The sequence below is a fragment of the Sarcophilus harrisii genome, chromosome 1 (genome assembly GCF_902635505.1).
Source record: "Sarcophilus harrisii chromosome 1, mSarHar1.11, whole genome shotgun sequence".
In the NCBI taxonomy this organism is placed as follows: domain Eukaryota; kingdom Metazoa; phylum Chordata; class Mammalia; order Dasyuromorphia; family Dasyuridae; genus Sarcophilus; species Sarcophilus harrisii.
The window spans coordinates 506,015,477-506,036,351 of NC_045426.1; the positions used below are offsets into that span (position 1 = coordinate 506,015,477).

General features: G+C 33.0%; 1 protein-coding gene across 9 annotated transcripts in view; it reads right to left on the bottom strand.

Annotated features, from left to right (window-relative positions):
• The window catches only part of PIEZO2 (piezo type mechanosensitive ion channel component 2), a 545,237-nt gene that overhangs the window by 170,075 nt on the left and 354,287 nt on the right, over nt 1-20,875 (bottom strand). For all 9 annotated transcript variants that reach the window (XM_031946650.1, XM_031946649.1, XM_031946651.1 and 6 more), the window contains exons 6-7: nt 6,634-6,844; nt 4,691-4,904 (exon numbers count right to left, since the gene is read on the bottom strand). In XM_031946650.1, the coding sequence (XP_031802510.1) occupies nt 4,691-4,904; nt 6,634-6,844 (425 nt within the window). The remainder of the gene's footprint in view (nt 1-4,690; nt 4,905-6,633; nt 6,845-20,875) is intronic.

Below are 20,875 nucleotides of genomic sequence, written 5' to 3' on the forward strand. Positions count from 1 at the left end.
TCCTCTAAAGCAAGTAAATGAGATAATATCTAAAAAGCACTTAGTAGTACCTGACATAGAAAAAATGCTTAATAAATTAGAAATTTCTATGAAGAAAACACTTGTGAGCAAAACTTTTCCTTGATTCAATGTAATATAAATTTATAACTACTAGTAATAGGACAATTCAACATTCAATTGAAACAAAATCCCAGTATTTGACTCAAAAGGATTTTAGACTTGGAAGGGATCTGAGAAATCATCAAATCTAATCTCATTGTACAAAATGGAGGATAAAATGGATTAAAGTGTCACAATTAGTAAGTTGCAAAATATTCTTGTGATGCCAAATTCATCCTCTTCAACTATAACCTACTAAAGTCAGGAATGCATTTTATATAAAGAAGTCTTAGCCCAACATTAATTTAAGAAAATTATGTGATAAACCTGAAGACTCCATTTTCTGGGATAAGAATTAACTATTTGACCAAAACTGCTGGGCAAGTAGAAAAATAGTAGAGCAGAAACTAGGCATACACCAACATCTCACACTCTATAACAAGATAAGGTCAAAATAGACTCATGATTTAGACATAAAAGGTAACACTGCAAGCAGCTTTAAGAGAGCAAGGAATAGTTTATCTGTGAGATCTTTGGAGAAGGAAAGAACATTATGAAATACAAACATTGATAATTTTGATTACATTAACTTAAGTTTTTGCACAAGCAAAACCAATGCATCTGAAGTTAGAAGGGAAGCAGAAAGATGGGAAACAATTTTTACAGCCAGTGTTTCTGATAAAGGCCTCATTTCTCAAGTATATTGAGAATTGCGTCAAATTTATAAGAATACAAGTCATTTTGGGCAGTTTTTAGATGAAGAAATTAAAGTTAACTATAGTAATATGAAAACTGTTCTAAAGCACCATTGATTAGAGAAATGCAAATTAAAACATCTCTGAAATACCACCTTACTCCTATCAGATGGGCTAAGATGACAGAAAAAGATGTATTATTGGTGGAGTTGTGAACTGATCCAACCATTCTAGAGAGCAATTTAGACTATGTCCAAATGGCTATAAAACTGTGCAAACCTTTTGATCCAACAATACCACTACAGTGGCTGTATCCTAAAGATATCCTTAAAAAGGGAAAAGGACTGATATGTGTAAAATATGTGTTATGTTCTTTTTTGTGGTGGTAAGGGATTAGAAATTGAAGGGATGCCCATAAATTGGGGAATAGCTGAACAAGTTGAAGTATATGGATGTAATGTAATACCATCGCTTTTTAAGAAAAGATGATCAAGCTAATTTCAGAAAAGTCTGGTGAACTGATGTTGAATGAAATGAACAGAAGCAGAACAATCTACATAGTTACAGCAACAATGATTGATGATTAACTGTGACAAACAGTCCTCAGCAATACAGTGATCCAAAACAATTCAATAGTCTTGTGACGGAAAATGCCATCCATAGACAATGAAAGAACTGTGTAGCCTGAATGCAGATGAAAGTATAACATCCCCCCTGTTTTTTCCCTGTTGTCTTGATTTTTTTTCACAATATGACTGTTATGGAAATATGTTTAATGTGATTTTACCTGTAGAATCTATAAAAGATTGCTTGCTACCTCGGGGAGAGGGAAATTAAGGGAGAGATGGAGAAAATTTTGGAATTCAAAATCTTACAAAAATGAATGTTAAAAACTCTTTAAATGTAATGGGAAAATGTTATTAAGTTAAAATAAAAGAAAATTGTTTTTAATGAGATGTGTATCCTCAAAAATCACTTTAGATTCCTGCTTTACTTGGTTAGAAGATCATATGTGAAGCATACATTCAAATTATTGAACTAGTCTTCCAATAACACTCTCCAAAAAAAAAGAAAAGTAAGATTTAAAAATTAATGAACTCTCATCATAAAAGTATCTCAAAACATGATAATCTTAATTATGCTGAAAATCAAATAACACTCACAGCAACGTGCACTCAAACACACACACACACACACACACACACACACACACACACACAACTCTTGAGACCAATGTCATCTACTAGATACCTGAAATCTAGGTTCAAGTCAGTGTTATTTAAAAGTAAATTAGGTAAAGAGGGGAAAAACTTACCATTTAGTAGCACTACCCTCAAAAGAGCAAACCATTTGACTATGATTTCATACTAGATCTTCAAGGACTTTTTCCCATTTAAAAGACAATATTTGGAAAGAAGCTATACCTTTGGCAAAATCAGTTAGACATGGAATAAAGAAGAGCTGTCCAAAGGAAGAAAGGGAAATTGAAAGAATAAAATAGGGCCATCAACTCTATATCCAACCTATTTAATTTGTTTTATTAGGGTTTTACTCTACTGAAAAAATATAGACTATCTTTAAAAATCTTAGTATAATTTAAAATTTATATAACTTCAGAAGAATAATGCTAAAATGAGGCAACTAGATGGCACAGCAGATAGAGTGCAGGATCTAAGGCTAGGAAGACTCATGTTCCTGAATTCAAAACAAGCCTCAAACAGGCTGTGTGACTGGGAAAGTCATTTATCATTAATTGCTTCAATTTTTTCATCTATAAAATGAACTGGAGAAGGAAATGGCAAACCACTCCTAGGGAACTAAAATGGGGTCATGATGAGTTGGACTTGATTGAATTTTTAAAAATTGATAAAAAATTTTTAAATTGAAAATTTAATTATTTAAAAATTTAAAATACTAGAGTTTCTTATTAAAATTCAATATTACTTCTATTTTGTTTTATACATAATTCTACTCAATTTCTGGATTTTGCAAAAACTTTGCAAAAACTGTTACTCAGTGACTAAAAGGATTCATTCATAATCTCAATTTTAAGGTTATCTGACAATGAGATTTTGATACATATAGGATAGATTTTTAACATGATCCTATAAGAAGAACCCTAATAGAGATATATGTGACCAAGGCAAGAATGTGCCACTTAGAAACTTTTGCAATACAATACATGACAGAACATTCTATTTAAATTAAATTTAAATTAATTTAAAATTTAAATTAAAAAAATTCTTCAAAAGCTACAAACCCTAATAATTTAAAAATGAATATAAATAATGACAATTAAAATGGTTTAATTTTGAATTAACATGAAAAAACTATTAGTAATAAATTATTTTAGTAGGTTTGTACCTTATATGAATTTGAATTTATTAAAACTTAAAATAGCAGTAAAATTTTTGGGACACCCTGTTAAATAAAATAGTATATCAAGCCTTGACTTTGAAAAAAATTAAATTATATTTGAATCTTTATTGGCTGATTCATTCCTCAAGTTTGCCCATCAAAGTGGTGAGTCTAGACCCAAATGAACAGAAGAGGTTCATTCATACAAATTCCTACTCTACTACTCGAATTTCTATGTTAGACATTGTTTTATAACACAGCTTGCCTCTTCTGTTTGCCACTCACTTCACTGAGCTATCCTACCTCGTAGGACCAAAAGCAATTGTAGGTCAGTATTAGCTCTTCTTGCTCTGTTCTCTGGGTACCATTATGCTTATATTCATTCCTTTTTCAAAAAGAATATTTTCTGTCTGTGACTACTATTTATAAAGGAATAAGGTACACAATTAAGTCTCAACTAAGTTTAATGAAGATGTTTCTGTCTAGAAAATTGAATGAGGTTCTTTCCAATTCTAAGGTTCTCTGTTAAAGAAAACAAAAACAAAAATAATCTTAAGAAAGGGGGCTTTGTATTACACTACAAACAAATTATTTCCTAATATATGAAATTTTCAAAGCTTACAGTATAAAAATCCCCCCAGTATCAATAAATTTGCATGGTGGGAAAACTTAAGCAAATACATTTTTATTTTTATTAGTTTAAATATCATTTAATTTTAATATTTAAAAAATAAAAAAAATATAAAAAATTCTTTAATAATGACTTAAATCTTATTAAGGATCTATTCTTATAGCAATATAACTAAATTGTGATGAATTTAAAGTTTAGGATGACTAAATCAGAATAAAGTCAGATAAGTATTGTGTGTGTGTTTTGTGTGTGTGTGTGTGTTTGTTTTGTTTTTTGTCTCCGACACAATAGATGGTATGTTCCAATGTTGGTGTCCTTTCTCTGTTTTGCCAACAAACTGCCTCTAGGTGGCACAAAAGATCCTTTATTGCAAAACAACACTCTTCCTGTCTCACCCCCCCAATATGTCCTGCCTTTTATGGTGATTTACTTTTAAAGTTACAGTATGTCATTTCACAAAAGCCAACAGTTTAAGCTCTGAGAAAAGTAGGCTTTCTCAATACAGTTCAAAAACAGTAATTAATGGTCTAAAAGAAAAATCAATAATGTACAATCAAAAGATGACAGCAATATCTATATTGTGATATCTTCATTTATATCACCATTATAAAATGAATAATATAACATCAAATATAGTTATTTTAATATCCAGAGAACATTAACCTATCCATGGAGCATTATCTTACTTGGAAAAAGTTTATCTAGATCTTCATTGAGGGGGTGAAAAGCTTTTAAGAACTGGGGTTGGGATTGTTTTTTTCTTGCTTTCTATAACATTAATTTTTATGATTTTTTTTGTTGTTGATTCAGCTGGTTGTGTTACAGTCTTTTGGGGGGATACTTGGTTGAGTAACCATAACCATAAATTAATTTGGAGCCTAACTGCCCATTTTAATTGCACACTTACCTTGCATAGTAGTCTCCAGGTGGAACTGCTTCTTGAAAGAATTGGAACTGGTACAAATAAAGTCCAATCAAGTGCCCAGCAGAGAAGATGGCCATTAAAACACAAAGGCAGCTGAATATCAGTGGGTCAAAAGTACGACACCAAGACCACCATGTGCATAATCCCAAAAATACAAAGAAATATACTAATGAAGTCAAAGATGGTAACATCATACCTGAGGGGAAGAAATGAAAATGGAAAATACTGATTTGCAACTGAAAAAGCATTCATCAAATACACACATACATACATACATATATTTAGCAAGGCAATTGAAGTTGTGACCTGCCAAGGGTCACACAGCTAGGAAGTTTCTGAGTCTGGATTTGAACACAAGTCCTTGTGACTCTAGGGCTAGTACTCTATCCATGATGCCATCTAGCTGCCCCCAACAATGATTATAGTAAAGCTAGGAAATAACTAGAGATACAAACAAATCTTACTTGTAATTTCTATGCACAACAAATAAACATGTTTATACCACTGAAATTACTTATAAATTTATATGTATATTTTTCTTCTCCTACAATCCATCTCTATCCCAAATTTTAAAGAGGAACAGTACAGTGTTTCTTTCTCCTTATCTCCATTTTGATAGGTTCACTTTGGTGGTCAACCAAAAGTTACTCTAAATACTTATTCAAAAAGTGTTTTGGAATTCTGTTTTCTGATAATTAAAGGAAAAATGACCTAAATTAGCAGTGTCAATGTAGTATGACCAAACGTTCAAAGGGCTTGCAGCTAAGGAATTTACTTGCCTAATCTTCTCCCCATTTTAAAGAACAAAACATCTATTTCAAAGTAGGAATGATTCCATAAAAATTTTGGCTTATTGCAATGCACAGATGCTACTAATTTCACTGGTAAGATTAAGATCTCACTAATTTTATAATAATGTATCAGATCACAATAGTTTATAAAATATTAAAGTTTTGTCCTACTTTATACAATGTGGTAATGAGATAGCTAAACAACAGGGGTCGTGAATCTATATCAATGTTTCAGCTTAAGATAATTTTTTATTCTATCTATTGAACTTTGGCAAATGAAATATCTGCCCACCCAGACTCTTTCCTTTAAAACTATTGATACAACTCTAGCCTGTTAAATTTAATCTAAAATGGTCATATGATCCCAGTTCAGTGAGATATATGTCTGCCTTAACAGTTTGATTAAATAGCCCAAAGGAGTAGGATAGAAGACAGAGCTATCATATTTATGCACCCAAGTCAGTTGGCCAAAATAAGAGGTAAATGTTGAAGAAGGAGTTGGCAGTTACCAGTCAAATTAGGAAGGAGAGTATTCTACCAGTTGGATTAAGAAATGTGATAATAAATAAAATGTGGATATTTATATTGCCTATGTCCTTATACTATAAGTTTTGCCATAGATTATCTGTAATGATAATGCATTATAAGCATGTGGGCATGTATATATGCATGCCTGCAAGGAAGGAGCATAATAGTAGGAAGAATCTAAAAGTGCAGAATGTTGGCACAGTCTTATCAATGGGCCATGTCATTTTTCTGGAATCTAATAATTTATACTATACAACAGAATTTAAGTGGGAAAAAAAATTCAGGTAAGGTTTAATCATGAAACCAACACTCTGAGAGTTGTTATTTAGTAGCATTGATGAAGAGGAAAGCACATGAATTCTGAAGTCAAGGGGATTATGTTTAGATACCTACAATCTTTGAAGCCCATTCCTTGATTGATCATGGGCAAGCCCATTTACCTTCCTTGGGTCTCAATTTCCTCATCTATAAAGTGGAGGAGTTCTACGAGTTTGATGACTTTAAAAAACAAACACATTTATTTCCTTATTCCTCAGTGTGCCAAATATTCATTTGCTATATGCTTAACTCAACTGGGCTCTTTAAGGAGTTACAAAAAGCACCAACCTGTTGAACCAAGTAAGATGGTCACAACAACTTTTCCAGCAGTGGCAATCATGTTGCCAATGAACTCTTTCAATCTGGAAGCAAGTGAGGCAAACCTACGCAATATTTTTAATTTTGTACTTTCTTCCAATTCCCCTTCAATAGCATCTCCTGCATCTAAGTCCTCTTCATATATCAAGGCTTCTTCAGAATCTGCTTTTTCCCTTCCGGCCTAAACGCAAAACAGAAAACACTGTAATAAAAAATTCAGTATTCTATGAACAGGTTAACAGGGATGATTTAAAGATTAGAGGATGATAATGAGTACATTTTTTCTCCCTCAAAACAATCCAGAAACTTTATATAATGCATTAGGATTATTTTAGACTCCCCTTTTATTTTTTTTCCATGAAGCAAACATGAAAAATACAGGTATTTAATAATAATAATTAAAAATAAAGTCTCCTATTATTGAATAATAACCCAATCCTCTTTATGTATAGATGTTTCTAAAAAAGTAAAAGAGATATTTATGGGAAATAATGCTTTAAAAATCTTATGTTCTATCATTTTTTGATTTTATTTTTAAAAAAATTTGTTTTGCCTTTAGGATAATGTGGTTATATCTGATCTATTCCTAGAGGAGGACAGAAATTTGGGCTTAATTCAAAGAATTTAGGAAATCCTTTTCTTTGTAGAGATGGTCTTTGTTCTTTATTTCTATGAAATCTGCCTCTAGGCAAATGGCTATATATAGGCTGATTAGCAACATGAACAGCCTGTTACTACATGGATTTTTAAATAGATAGTATAACATAGAGACCCATCTCTGATTGTTGCACTATTCTGGCATTGACATTTATTTCTATACTACACTTTGGAAAGTAGGGACATTAAAGAGAAAAACTCTATTCATTCGTATAGTGCATACTTTTCCCCACTAAATCTAACTTTAGGACCCACCAGTTGTTTTTAATCCCCAAACAACCCAAAGCTTTCTTAATATCTTTAACAAGAAAGGTTTTAAAGGGTTAGGTTCAGAACCATCAAGCTCAGAGTTGTTTTGACTTGTCTGAAAAGAACAACTTATGTATTACCAGTGGAGATGAGATCTGGGTGAGTTGTGGAGGAAGTGCAGTTTGGATGGGAGAGAGAAATTATAGAAGAGATGCTCACCAAATGAGAGTGAGGGATGAGACTTAAAAATAAATAAATTGTAATGATTAAAAACTAAACACTAGAAATCTATTTCACCACTATGAGCCTCAGTTTCCTTATTTAAAAAAGATTGGATGAAGAGTTGGGCTGGGTAATTGTTAAGTGATCTTCTAATGGAAGATGTATGTTAAGTGTGTGTATTGTTAAGTGTATGTTTTTGTCTGTGTGTTTGTGTAGAGGGCTGGAACTATGCACTGAGATCGGGAATGCTGAGCGCTTGAGGCTAACTTCTGATTAGACGATACTCTATGGGCATATGCTTGGAAAATGGTCCTTTCCACTATCCGTATTGGCTCAATGATTGGTGTATAGAGGATTGTAGGAGGGACTAGGGGGTGGAGTAAAGCTAGCCAGAGACACACTCTCAGCAGTAGACGAGGGAAGATGGTCTCAGAGATTCTACTTCTGTCCTGTTCAATCCCGCCTCTGGGGACTGAGAATAAAGATTAAGGACTTTTTGCTTATTCTGACTACAGCTAATTCTGGGGTGTCCTGGGTGCTAGCTCGGTTGTCACATGTGTGTGTTTGGGGGGGGGGGATGGGACACAGAGAAGAAGGGAAGCAAAATTTACATGGTATAGTCCAATAAGCTTGACATAATTCCTGGGGAAATTCTAGCTTGGATAATTACACAGAAAATATATAGATAAGTGCTGGTCAGAAAGAAATGGGCCTTTAACTACACTAATAGACTAGTTGTCTTTGTTGTTTTAAATCATATAATCAATAAGGAATCAGAAATATTTTTAAGCAGAGGAGTCAGATGGTCCTCACTTAAGGACCTTCTCTTAAGGAAGAGGATTTTGTTATCAGGTGGAATAATTAGAGAAAAAGAGAGACTAGGAGAAGAGTTATCAATAATGAAGTTATTATAATGGTTGATACAAAAGGATGGAAGCTTGAGTGGTGGCTCTTTAGAGAAAGGGGAAGTTAGAGATTTTGAGGAAGTATAATCAATAGAATACAAAGACTTATTGGATAATAGACGGAGGTGATGGAAAGAGAAGAATCTTGAAGGATTAGTTATGAACCTGGGAAAATGTAAAAATGATGATGCCTTCAATTATAACAACTAAATCTGAGGGACAGTCATATTAAATGCTAAGTATCTAAGATTCAATTTGGATATGTCAAATATGAAATGTTTATGAAATTCAGATGTCCAAGTTGAAGATAGGGATGGTGTTCATAAGAGGGATTATGATTTAATATATACATCTATAGGATCACAGATACAGAGATGAAAGAGGAATTGAAGGCCATCTCATTCAATCCCTTCATCTTACAAATGAGGAAAGTAAGATCACATATATAGTAGCAAAAGTGGTAAGAATTAGATTTGAACAGAAGTTCTCTGACTTCTTTCCACCATAACTCCCCCATCTCTTCTCTTCAGACAAAGATGATAACTGAACCCATGAGAGCAGATGATATCATTAAGATAAAGGGAAGAAGAAATACCAGATAGAAACTTCTGAGGCACCCAAATTTTAAAAAAAGATAGGGCATGGATGATGGACTCAGAAAGGGAACTTGGATGGATAGAAGAATCAGAAAGGGATAATGACAGAAGTCAAGGGAGGAAAGCATATTGATTAAGAGAGAGGAGTGAAAAGTATCAATAGCTACTAATAGGTTAAGAGAAGGATGGAGACTGAGAACAGACATGAGATTTAGTATTTATAAAAAATGGTAACTTTTAGAGAGCAGTTTGAGAATGGTGTGCTTAGACGTCAGTTTCAAAAGGATTGAGAAGTGAATTAACAGCACTGAGTATAGATATCTTTTCCCAGGAAATTGAAAGATGAAAGGGAGTTAGAGACAGTAAATTCAACCACCATACTTTATAAGTGAAGAAAGTGAAATACAGAGAAATTAAGTTACTGTCTGGTTTATACAACCATCCAGGGGGTGAGGCAGGATTTTTAAGCCAAGTCTTCTCAACTCCAAGCTTGGTATTCTATTAACTCAATCATACACTAATTAGTGAAATTTTGTTTCTTGAAGTGCATGTTTTTGCAAACAGGAGTAAATCTTTGAATATAACCCTTTCTGCCTAAAAGCTTTGCATGGCATTGAGAATTGATGACATAGATTAAGATGACAAGAAATAACAATTTTATTGCCATTCAGATCAGTTAAAAAATAACCACTATAATAAATACCTTATTATGCAACGAGAGAATTCCCAAGGGTTCTGATTAAATCAAATAAATCTATCTAGTAATTTGTGAGATCATAAAAATTTGTTTCCATGACCTTTCCTTAGTAGGACAGAGGCTCCATGAATTTTATAAACATACAATTTAGTTGTTTTTCTCTCTGAAAAATCCCAGGGGCTTTCATTTAAGAACACTTTTAAAAACTGACAAACTGAGATAAAACACAGACAAAAAAAAAAAAAAAAAAGATTCTAAGCTGCTACTATCCTGATCAGGGCCAGAATATCCATTAGTCATTTCAAAGCTTGGCTTATTAATGTCCCGGTTTTAAAAAAAGTTTTTTCCCCCAATCTCATGAAGTATAAACACTGTAGCATTGGAAAAAATTTCAATTCTTAATAATGTATTTACTAACAAGTAATCTTAATCAGGTTTGAAATGCATTTGCATTTTTTTTTTTATTTAGGAAGTTGAAGCATCATCACTACAAAAAAAATCCTCTCCACCAAACAAACAAACAAAAACAAACCTAATTTTATTTTTGCTCTACTGCTGAAAGAAGATAAAGGAAGACTGTGAAAGTTTAAACATTTTTGATAAAAATAAAATTCTATGAATTTCAAATAATGAGATTGCCACTATTACAAACTACAGAACTCTTCTGAATATACAATTTCTTTACCCCACAATCCCCAGAATTTTTTTAACTTAACTTACACATATGATTCAATTAGGATATTTGGAGAAAATACTACTAATTAAAGCATACTAAAATGGGCTATTTCAGGAGGTACTCCTCTTAACTCTCCCATCCCTAGAATTTTCACAGTAAGGACAGGATGGCCACTTGAGGATATATTGTACAGGTGATTCATGTTCAGATATGGATTGTACTGGATGGTCATTCATTTCTAATTGCAATATTTTATGATAGCTTTGCCTTTACCACTACACTAAATTAAACTCTACATGTTCCAAGATCTTTATTTCTTTTCTCCTCTTTTTCGGCAAAGCTTTATTGTCTTCAGAATTTTTATAGACATCCCCAAACAGAGCAACCATTCCAACTAATCTCAAATCCACCATGCTCAGACTAAAACCACATCTCAGAAAAATTTGTTTCTAGGGCAAGATAATGGAAAAGAAAGCAGACTATCGAGGGAAACTGTCTTGACTGAAACTATTTCCTCTTCACACATGAATACAAGGATTCATAATATTAAAATATTTTACTACAATCAGAAGGAAAAATGCACTTCATGCACTCCCCATCCTCTTACAACTTAGGAAATAAAACTCAGAGGTATTGTGATATAGGGCACATAAGTTATAAAATAGGAGAACCATGATTTGAATGTAAATATTTTTATACCAAAACCATTTCTCTTTCCAGTGCACTATATAGAATCTATGTACTAAGTCAAACAAGGACTTAAGAGGGAAAGGTTTCTTATACCCAAAAAAAGGCAAACTCTGAAAACTTGATTTAATTCAGAGCTTCTCCAGAAGTTCTTGGTTTTTAAATATTACCTATCAAGTTATCACTTAATTGTTCATGAGAGAGTTGCATTAATTGTTCTTTATAGCTCCTTTTGGTTTTAAAACTGTGATGCTATGACCTATGTCAGCTTCAAGCAAGATGTAAAAATAAGGAGGCAGAAGCAAATGATAGAGAAAAGGCAGTGACTCATCTGCACTCCCCTAAGCCCTTCTAACAACTGAACTCTCTCTTAATTAAACAACTTTAATTAATAACCCCAAATAAATTCTGGAGCAGCCAAACCCACAAAAGGATCAGATGAAACAATTTTCCTGCCCAAGACAACTTAGAAGGTCAGTCTTTCATCTCAGTTCAAATGTAAGAAGGAACACTAGCACACCAGAGTTTGTGGTCACAGGGGAGCAGAGACAATAGTCATAGTTCCAAAGTGGAAGACAATGCTTGTGGTTGCTCAAACATCAGAACACTTAACAGGAAAGTTGTAAACACACCTCTTCCTAGATCATAATACCTTGGAAGAACCCCAGACTTACAGATCCCCAGTATTATCTCTGAAAATAGTTGCACAAAAGAATCCTGAAGTTTGGGATTGTGCCCTTTCTCGACCCTTACTTTAGCACTGGGTTAAAAGTCAAGAAATAGTTTGGGAAAATGAGTCAATAGCAGAAAAAGATCCTGACTGTAGAAAGTTACTATGGTACAAAGAAGTGTAGAAGGCTGAAACTCTGTATGATTGATTTAAACAAGGTGTTAACTCAGTGGAATTGATGAGACAATGGTTATTTAGTTTAGCATGGTGATTAATAGTTCTCTAGTTAAGTTTAATTAATGTAATTTTACCACAAATAATTGTTCCCTAGTGATATAATGATTGGTTTATATTCAGTATACTATAAATGATCTAATTATAATAAAGCATATAAACTAGGACAAATTCAGCCAGGGCCAGACTCAGAGAAGACAGAAGACTGGAGGTGGGAGCTCAAGCTCTCAGAGCCAAGGAGAGACATTCATTCCATCTCCCACTTTTGTGGTGGCTGGAAGCTGGAGCATAAGCCCTGGGATTCAGAGGGACATTCCATTTTTGATCAGGCTCCTGGTGGCTCTTCTTCATTTTTCTACTGAAACCAAGTCCCATCTGAAGGGCCTTCAGAAAGCTGGCCAGGTGCCAAGTGAAGGAGACAGATTTTGAAGGAGATAATAAAAAATTTAGACTTTATCCCTGGCTATTCTCATGGTAATTACTCAGCTGAAATGAAGGCTGATCCAAAGATCTCTAGAAAACCAACCAGAACACTACAGGAAACTTTAAAACAAACTCAGAAGACAACAAAGTCAAAACTGCTACCTTCAAAGCCTCAAAGTAAAATATGAATTGAACCTAGGCCATGGAAGACCTCAAAGAAGATTTTAAAAATCAAATAAAAGAGATAGAGGAGAAATTGGGAAGAGAAATGAGAATAATGCAAGAAAATCATAAAAAAAAGCCAACAGCTTGATAAAGGAGGCACAAAAAATACTGAAAAAAATTACACCTTAAAAACCAGCATAGGCCAAATGGTCAAAGAAGAAAATAAATCTAATGAAGAGAAGAATGCCTAGAAAAGCAGAATCATTCAAGTGAAAAAAAGATATACAAAAATTCACTGAAAAGAACTTAAAAAAGAAGTGTCCAAATGGTAAAAGGAGGTACAAAAACTCACTGAAGAAAATAATTCCTTAAAAATTAAAAATGAAAACATGACTTTATGAGAATCAAGAAACTATAAAACAAAATTAAAAGAATGAAAAAAAATAGGAGAGAATTTGGAATATCTCATTGGATAACTAGCCAATCTAGAAAACAGATTTAAGACAGATAATTTAAGAATTTTTGGACTACATGGAACTTATGATAAAAAATTCAAGAAAATGTCAAGGAAAATGTCCTGATATTCTAGAATCAGAAGATAAAATGAAAATGGAATGAATACTTATCACTTCCTGAAAGGGATCTCAAAATAAAAAATCCTTGCCAAATTTCTAATAGCTCAGATCAAGGAGAAAATATTACAATCAGTGAAAAAGAAATAATTTAAATATCATAGAGCCTCAGTAAGGCTAACACAACATTTAGCAGTTTCTATATTAAAGGATCAGAAGACTTGAATGCTATTTCAGAGGGCAAAAGGGCTAGGATTATAACTAAGAATCACCCAAAAAAAACTGAGTATAATTCTTCAAGGCAAAAAATTGACATTGAATGAAGGACTTTCAGTCTTGATGGAAAAAAAACAGAGCTGAACAGAAAATTTGACTTTCAAAATCAGCTCTGGAGAAGCATAAAAAAGTAAACAAGAAAGTTTAAGGAACTTAATAAGGTTAAACTGTTTACATCCCTACATGGGAAGATAATACTTCTAACTCCTCAATTTTTTCTCTTTAATAGGACAGCAAGAAGGAATATACATAGGCACAGGACATGAATGTGAGTTGAATATAATGTGATGATTGCCAAAAAAATAAAATTAAGACGTGATAAAGAGGAATGAACTTGGAGAAGGGGAGAGGGAGAAGTAGAATGGGGTAAATTAACTTACATAAAAGAGGCACAAAAGAGTTTTTACAGTGGAAGAAAAGATAGAGGATGGGTTGTATATGAACCCAACTCATCAGAATTGACTCAAAATGCAAATAACATACACATTCAGTTGGATATAGAAATCTATCTTACCTTTTTTATCCTACAGGAAAGTAGGGGGGGAAAAGGATATGTTGAGGAGCTGATAGAAGGGAGGATTGACTGGGAAGGAAAATTAGATGCAAAACAATTTTAATAATAGACAGAATGAAAGAAGAGAGAAAATAGTATAAACAGGAATGAAATAGGACTGAAAGAAATACATAATTAGTAAATGTAGCTGTGGAAAAAAAATTACAGTAAGTTTCTCTGAAAAATACCTTGTTCCTCAAATATATAGAGAATGAAATCAAATTTATAGAGATAAGTGCTATTCCTCAATTTATAAATTGGCTAAGGGATATGCAATTTTTAGAAGAAATTACCAAACTATCTATAATCCTATAAAAATTCTCTAAATCACTACTGATTAGATAAATACAAATTAAAACAACTCTGAGCTGCCACTCCACAGTTATAAGATTGGCTTATATGACAAACATAGAAAATGATAAATGTTGGAAGAGATGTAAGAAAATCGAGATGCTAATGCACTGCTGGTGAAATTGTAGACTGATCCAATTGTTCTGTACAGTAATTTCTAACTATTCCCAAAGGGATATAAAACTATGCATACCTTTAGTCAAGCAATACCAACTACTAGTTCTATATCCCAAAGAGATAAACAACAAAAGGGAAAAAAAAGGTCTATATGTACAAAAATATTTAAAGCACCTCTTTTAAAGATGACAAAGAATTGCAACTTGAAGGAATATCCATCAATTGGGAAATGGCTGAACAACTTGTATAAGATCATGATAGAATATTATTGTGTTATAAGAAATGATGGTCAGGATTTCCCGAAAAGATTTACATAAACTGATGCAAAGTAAAATGAACAGAAGCAGAATATTGTATGTGATAAGAGCAATACCTATGATCAATTATGAATGATTTAGCTATTCTTAGCAATACAATGATCCAATACAATACTGAAGAACTTAGATGAAAAATGCTATCCATTTCCTGACAAAGAACTGATCAAATCTGAATGCAGATCAAAGCAAACTTTTCTTTAACTTTAACTTTATTTTTCTTGGATATTTTTATCTTTTTTCTACCATGCCATGACTAACTTCAAATATGTTCTACATGATTACACACATGTGACCTATATCTAATTGTTTCCTTTCTCAATGAAGAGGATAGAGAAAAATAATTTGGAACTAAAAATAAAAAAAAACCCAAATGTTAAATTTTAGAATTTTAGAGGGGAAGGTATAAAAAGATAAGGGGAAAAAACAAAGTAGTAGGGATAGAATAAAAAGAGAGGCTGAGAAGGAAAATAATGGATAAAAATAAGATGGAGAGAAATTCACAAATAATAATTAGAATTTTGTTAAACCTATAATAATATAAGTCATTCTCCAATTAATAAATGGTCAAAATAATATGAACAGGCAGTTTTCCAATGAAAAAAAAAACAAAATAATTTATAATCATATAAAATGCTCTAAATCATTATTGATTAGAGAAATGCAGATTAAAACAACCTTGAACCTTATACATACTAGATTGGCTAAAAGGATAGCACAAAGTAACAAATGTTATGGGAAATGGGATATGGGAAATCAGGACCCTAATTTCATTGTTTGTGGAATTATAAAATGATACAACCATTTTGGAGAGCAATCTGGAATTATACCAAAAAGTTATTAACTTAACTACCCATACCCTCTGAACATAATAAGAGAACATTGCATACAGTAGCAGCAATATTGTTTTAAGAATAACTTGGAGTGAATAAGTTAATGTCTTTTATAAATACTCATACAAATGATAAAGGATACATGAAAAAAGATGCTATCTGCATCCAGAGAAAAAAGTGATAAATAGAAGTAGTATAGAATAATTATACATATACACACACATATTTGTGTCTAATGGTAGACATATCTGAGGCAGGGTGGAGGGGAAGAAAGAAAAAATAGAAATTTCCATGAAAGGAATAGCAAGTTGTACATAGTAGCTTTGCAATTGCATGTACAATCATCTCTTTTAATGTACTATGTTATCAAATTAATTGTTTTATTTCATAAATTAAAAACATTCTAAATGTTAAATTTGTTTTTATATGTAATTGTCAAAAGTAAAATATTAAATTAAATAAGATAAAAATAAGAATAATGTACAATTTCTAATAGGTCTTGAGGGTAGTTACTATTACAACATTTTAATCCATTTCCTATCGAGACAAAGTCCAATGGCTATTGTTTTTTTGGGGAAAAAACTAAATATTTCTATAAACCTACTTATGATCAGTAAAAAAAAAAGTATTTTGGAAGGGAAAGGGAACATTTTTCTAAAGGCCATGTGCTGTTTATTCAATGGCTATTTTCAAAAGTTAACATTTATGTTAGCAAGATGAGTTCAGGTCACCATCAGAACTCATGGAAACAACAGAGAAATATTGTGACTCACTTTAATAAGATAAAAAGTTATCCTCAGTATTGTCCAGTGTAGGAGCAAAAGCAAAAGAAAAAAATTCCTGAATGAAAGAATAGCGATTTGTTGGGTTTGCTGCAAATCTGTTATATTAACATTTTTTAACTAAAGAAAAAAAAATCATCTAATTGGAAGGCTTCTTTCAGGAATTGTACCATAGCAAAATCATAATGTAGTCTAGTATACTTTTTTTAATTAAAGTAAAAATTAGTGTGAGAGCTTATACCTTTAACTTCAATGTATAAATTAAAGAAAGCTTTATATAGGCCAAATATTAGGAAAGAGAACTGTCTGGCAATTATTGGTTAATGAAGTTTAAAAGGATATAGGAAATCTTAAATTTAAACAGTAAAGGAAATGAAATAAGTGGTTACTATTAGAGATAGTCCAATGTAAAATCATTTATTCAGACCTCTAAGTTATAATAACACTTTACATATGTAGAGAATTGTATGGTTTTCAAAGTTCTTTTATATCCTGCCATATTATTTTCTCAATACCTTTGTATTGAGAAATACAGATAAGTATCTTTATCTTCATATATGGAAATTTAGTTCAAGAAAGATTTGAGGGATTTGAATAGTTGAATAGGGATCTTGATATATTAAATGAGAAAGCTGAGATTATGAAACCATAGTTGCCCCATTCTTTAAGGGCAGAAGACATGCTGTGGGGGATATCTAGCTATACCTACCAAACAAGTCTTACCCCAATCTTCCAAGTCAGAAGCTCATCATCCAAAATAACAATCTTATTGTTGTGTTGTGTGTTGTGACTTTGTGCTTTTCTAAACAAAAGAAGATCTAGATGTGGCAAATCAATTTTTTGTAAAGAGTTTTTGAAAACCAAGAACTTTACCCTTTCCAAAGAGGAGGCAACTAATAATAGAATTTACACAAAGGAATCTTTGTGTACAGACACTGTACAAAGTAATCTACTGAGATAATATATTTATAAAGCATTCAACATATAATCTGGCACATAATAGGTGCTATGCAAAAGTTATTACTATTATTAATTGGTTTTGAGGGTAAAGGGATGATTTGGGGAAGACCAAAGATAAATTTCAAGCTCTCTAGATTTCCCCACAAACAGAACAAATTTGCACCTCAAGGCCAACATAGACTATGATTTAAGGCCAACAAGGCCTTGCACAACAAGGCCAACATAGACTAAGAAAATTTAGGGGAGAAGAGAGATCCATTTCAGACAATTCAAGAAGACCCTGGGAAAGCCCCAGGCTGGGGATTACACAGTGTGAAGTGCAAACACCTCTAGGTTAGTTTTGCAGAAACAGCCAATGGGGAGCCCTGGAGTGAGCTAGGTTAAACTGGACCCATAAAAACTTTCACTTCCTGAACTATGAGTTTAGTAAGGGGTGGTGTGTCTGAGTTCTAGAAGACTGAGTGAAGCTCAGCTGATTGTGAATGCCAGCCCCAGCAGTGGTGCTGAGACTGAGCCCTGGGTGAGCGGGGCTGCTGGTGATTGTGGGCATTTGCAGAAGGGTGGAGCTCCACCCTTTGGGGTTCCAGTTTGGGGTTCCAGGTCAGAAGGGAAAGCTGAAGTGGAGCTAAAGGCACAATCTCCCTTACCTCTTGATTAGAGGTGCTTAAACTAATACTTTTCATTTAAAATATTTCCATTTGCATTATTTTTAAATCAGGTTTCCTAATATTTAAATAGCAATTATTCTGCTTGGATGACTATTAAACTTTTGAAGTTAAATTTTATATAACAAAATTTAGGCTGCTGAGGTTTTGAGATATTTCTAGATTAACATAGGAACATTTGACTTTGTGCTTTTCTAAATATTTTTTTTATTATACATTTAAAGATATTGACAATCTATAGTTTTTTTGTTGTTTGACATAAAAATTATACTTTAAAATTAATACAAGTATTTTTTTCTCCCACCAACTTAAAAAAAAATGCTTAGCATTTTCCATTTCATTAAAGATCCCCCACCCCCAAGACAAGTTCTTGCCAGGATTATGCTCAATTTTGCTATGTCTAGGTTGTAAATTTATGTATTACCTTTTAGAATATCTTATTTCAAATTATATGCATGTGTACATGATAACTACACAATTTAGTGTGATCCTGACTGTGGCTCTTTAATAGTTGAACTCTTTGTTTCTGGCTGTTTAAAGCATTTTTCCATTCAATCTGGAAGCTCTTGACTATGATGTTTCTGGGAGTTTTCATTTGGGATTTATTTCAGGAGATCAGCAGTGAATTGTTTCAATTTTAGCTCTACTTTCCTTTTACATGATTTCTTTTAAAATTATATCTAATTCTCTCGCCTCCCACCCCTTCCCCCCTTTCTCTCTCTCCTTCTCTCCCTTTTAAATTATCCATTGCCCCATTTCCAGGTAAACCTTGCATTTTCTTCCATTTTTCAGTATTTTGATTTAAAGGAAAATTTTGTTATTTCAACAAATCATCAGTTCCTGTTTGGTCCATTCTACTTTTCAAAGAAAATTTTAAATGGGTAAGATTTTCTATCTCTTATAAGTTTTGTAGTTTATGTTAAGTCTTTTTCAGTCATATCTCACTTAAAATCTTTTTGAGGTTTTCTTGGCAAAGATATTGAAATGGTTTTTTCTTTTCCAGAAGTTTACAGTTGAAGGAACCAAGGCAAATTTAAGTAATTTGCTCTTGGTCACACAGCAAGCTAGTGTTCTATCCTATCCTTTACTTAGCTGCTTTCTTATAAAGCACTAAGCTTTTAATTATCTTTTCACATTTTTTCTCCAAATTTTTAATTTATTTTCCAGTTCTTTCCTCCTCATCATTTTAAATTATCCAAAAAATAGAAACAAAAACTACCCTTTTCTTTCAGTTCTACCTGGAATTATTGTTAGTCTTATAGCCAAGCTGCATTTTTCTTTTAAGCTTTGCTTACAGGTACTTGGAATTATTCTTTTATTCTTGATTTGTGTTTTGGACATTATTGGCTTCATTACAAATTTTTATGGTGGGAATGTTTTTTTGTTTACTTATTTTTCTAGTCTTTTGAAGTTATAATTTTTTTTTTATTAGTGTCAGGTTCTCCACAGTTCTGGAAGAAATATCAGGGCCCCTTTGGTCCTCTTTTGAATTGCCTGGGGTCCTGCTGCTTCTCCTTTCTAGGACTGAGTGCTATGTTCTTCAAGGATCTCAGGGGCAGCTCAGATTGGAGACCTGCAAGCTTTAAGAGTGTACAAAACTGTCTGATACCTTTCTGGTCTCAGCTTTGCAAATCCTCACCTTAGTTTAGGTATGGGCAACATAACTGTGAGTTTGTCCATGGTTGGAGCTTTAGTAAACTGTTGTTGACTTGAGGTCTCTGTCAACTAACTAGAAGATTCAACAAATTCAGAGTGACAAAATTATGTCTTCCTATTGCCCCTTTGATTGAGTTCCTTGAGCTGGTGATTTAGCTGCAGTCTTCAGATTAGGTTTAGGGCTGAATCTGTGGAATTAGTCAGTATTTAGTGTTACATAGCAACTATTCATTTTTGCTCCTACTCTTTGGCCATTGCATTGTACTAGGCCAGTTCCAAGCTCTGCTCCAGAGCTACAAATTGCCTCCTAAGTGCACATTACATAGCACAACCCAGTTGCAGGATAGATCTTATTCTTGACCCCTGCAATCACTCTTTGCCCTGAAAACCAGTCAGCATATATCTAGCTTCAGGTCCCTTCTAAATCCATTTAAGATTAACCTAGTTTTGAGATCAGAAACAGACTTGCAGGCTGGTTCTTGCTTCTATTCCCTAAAAAAGCATACAGCTTTAGGATCTAGCATCAGTGTTGCTGTGGAATTCAGCCTCAGTTTGGCCCACATTTAACTTCAGATACCTTCATAAGTCCATGTTGGAGCCACAACACAATTCTAGGATCAGAGAGATATAATTACCAGATGGATCCTACCCTGTTTTCTAGCTTAGATTTTGCTCCTTGAGTTTTTTAGTCATTATTCAGTCTAGTGCCCTTCTTAGATTTCTGATGCAGGAGCTCCTTGGGAAGAACAAGGTTGTACTGCTTTCTTATATACTGCTATCTTGGCCAGTCTCCTTCCCACCTCTTTTTCTGAGGCTCTCCATTTGATGAGACAGGTTCCCATAATGAAGCTACTACACCCTTTCATGAGTAATCATAGGGGTTTAGGAGTTGTCTTTCTTATGTTATTCATTGCAAACTCCCATCAAGGTGCTTTATGTTCAAGGTAATTTA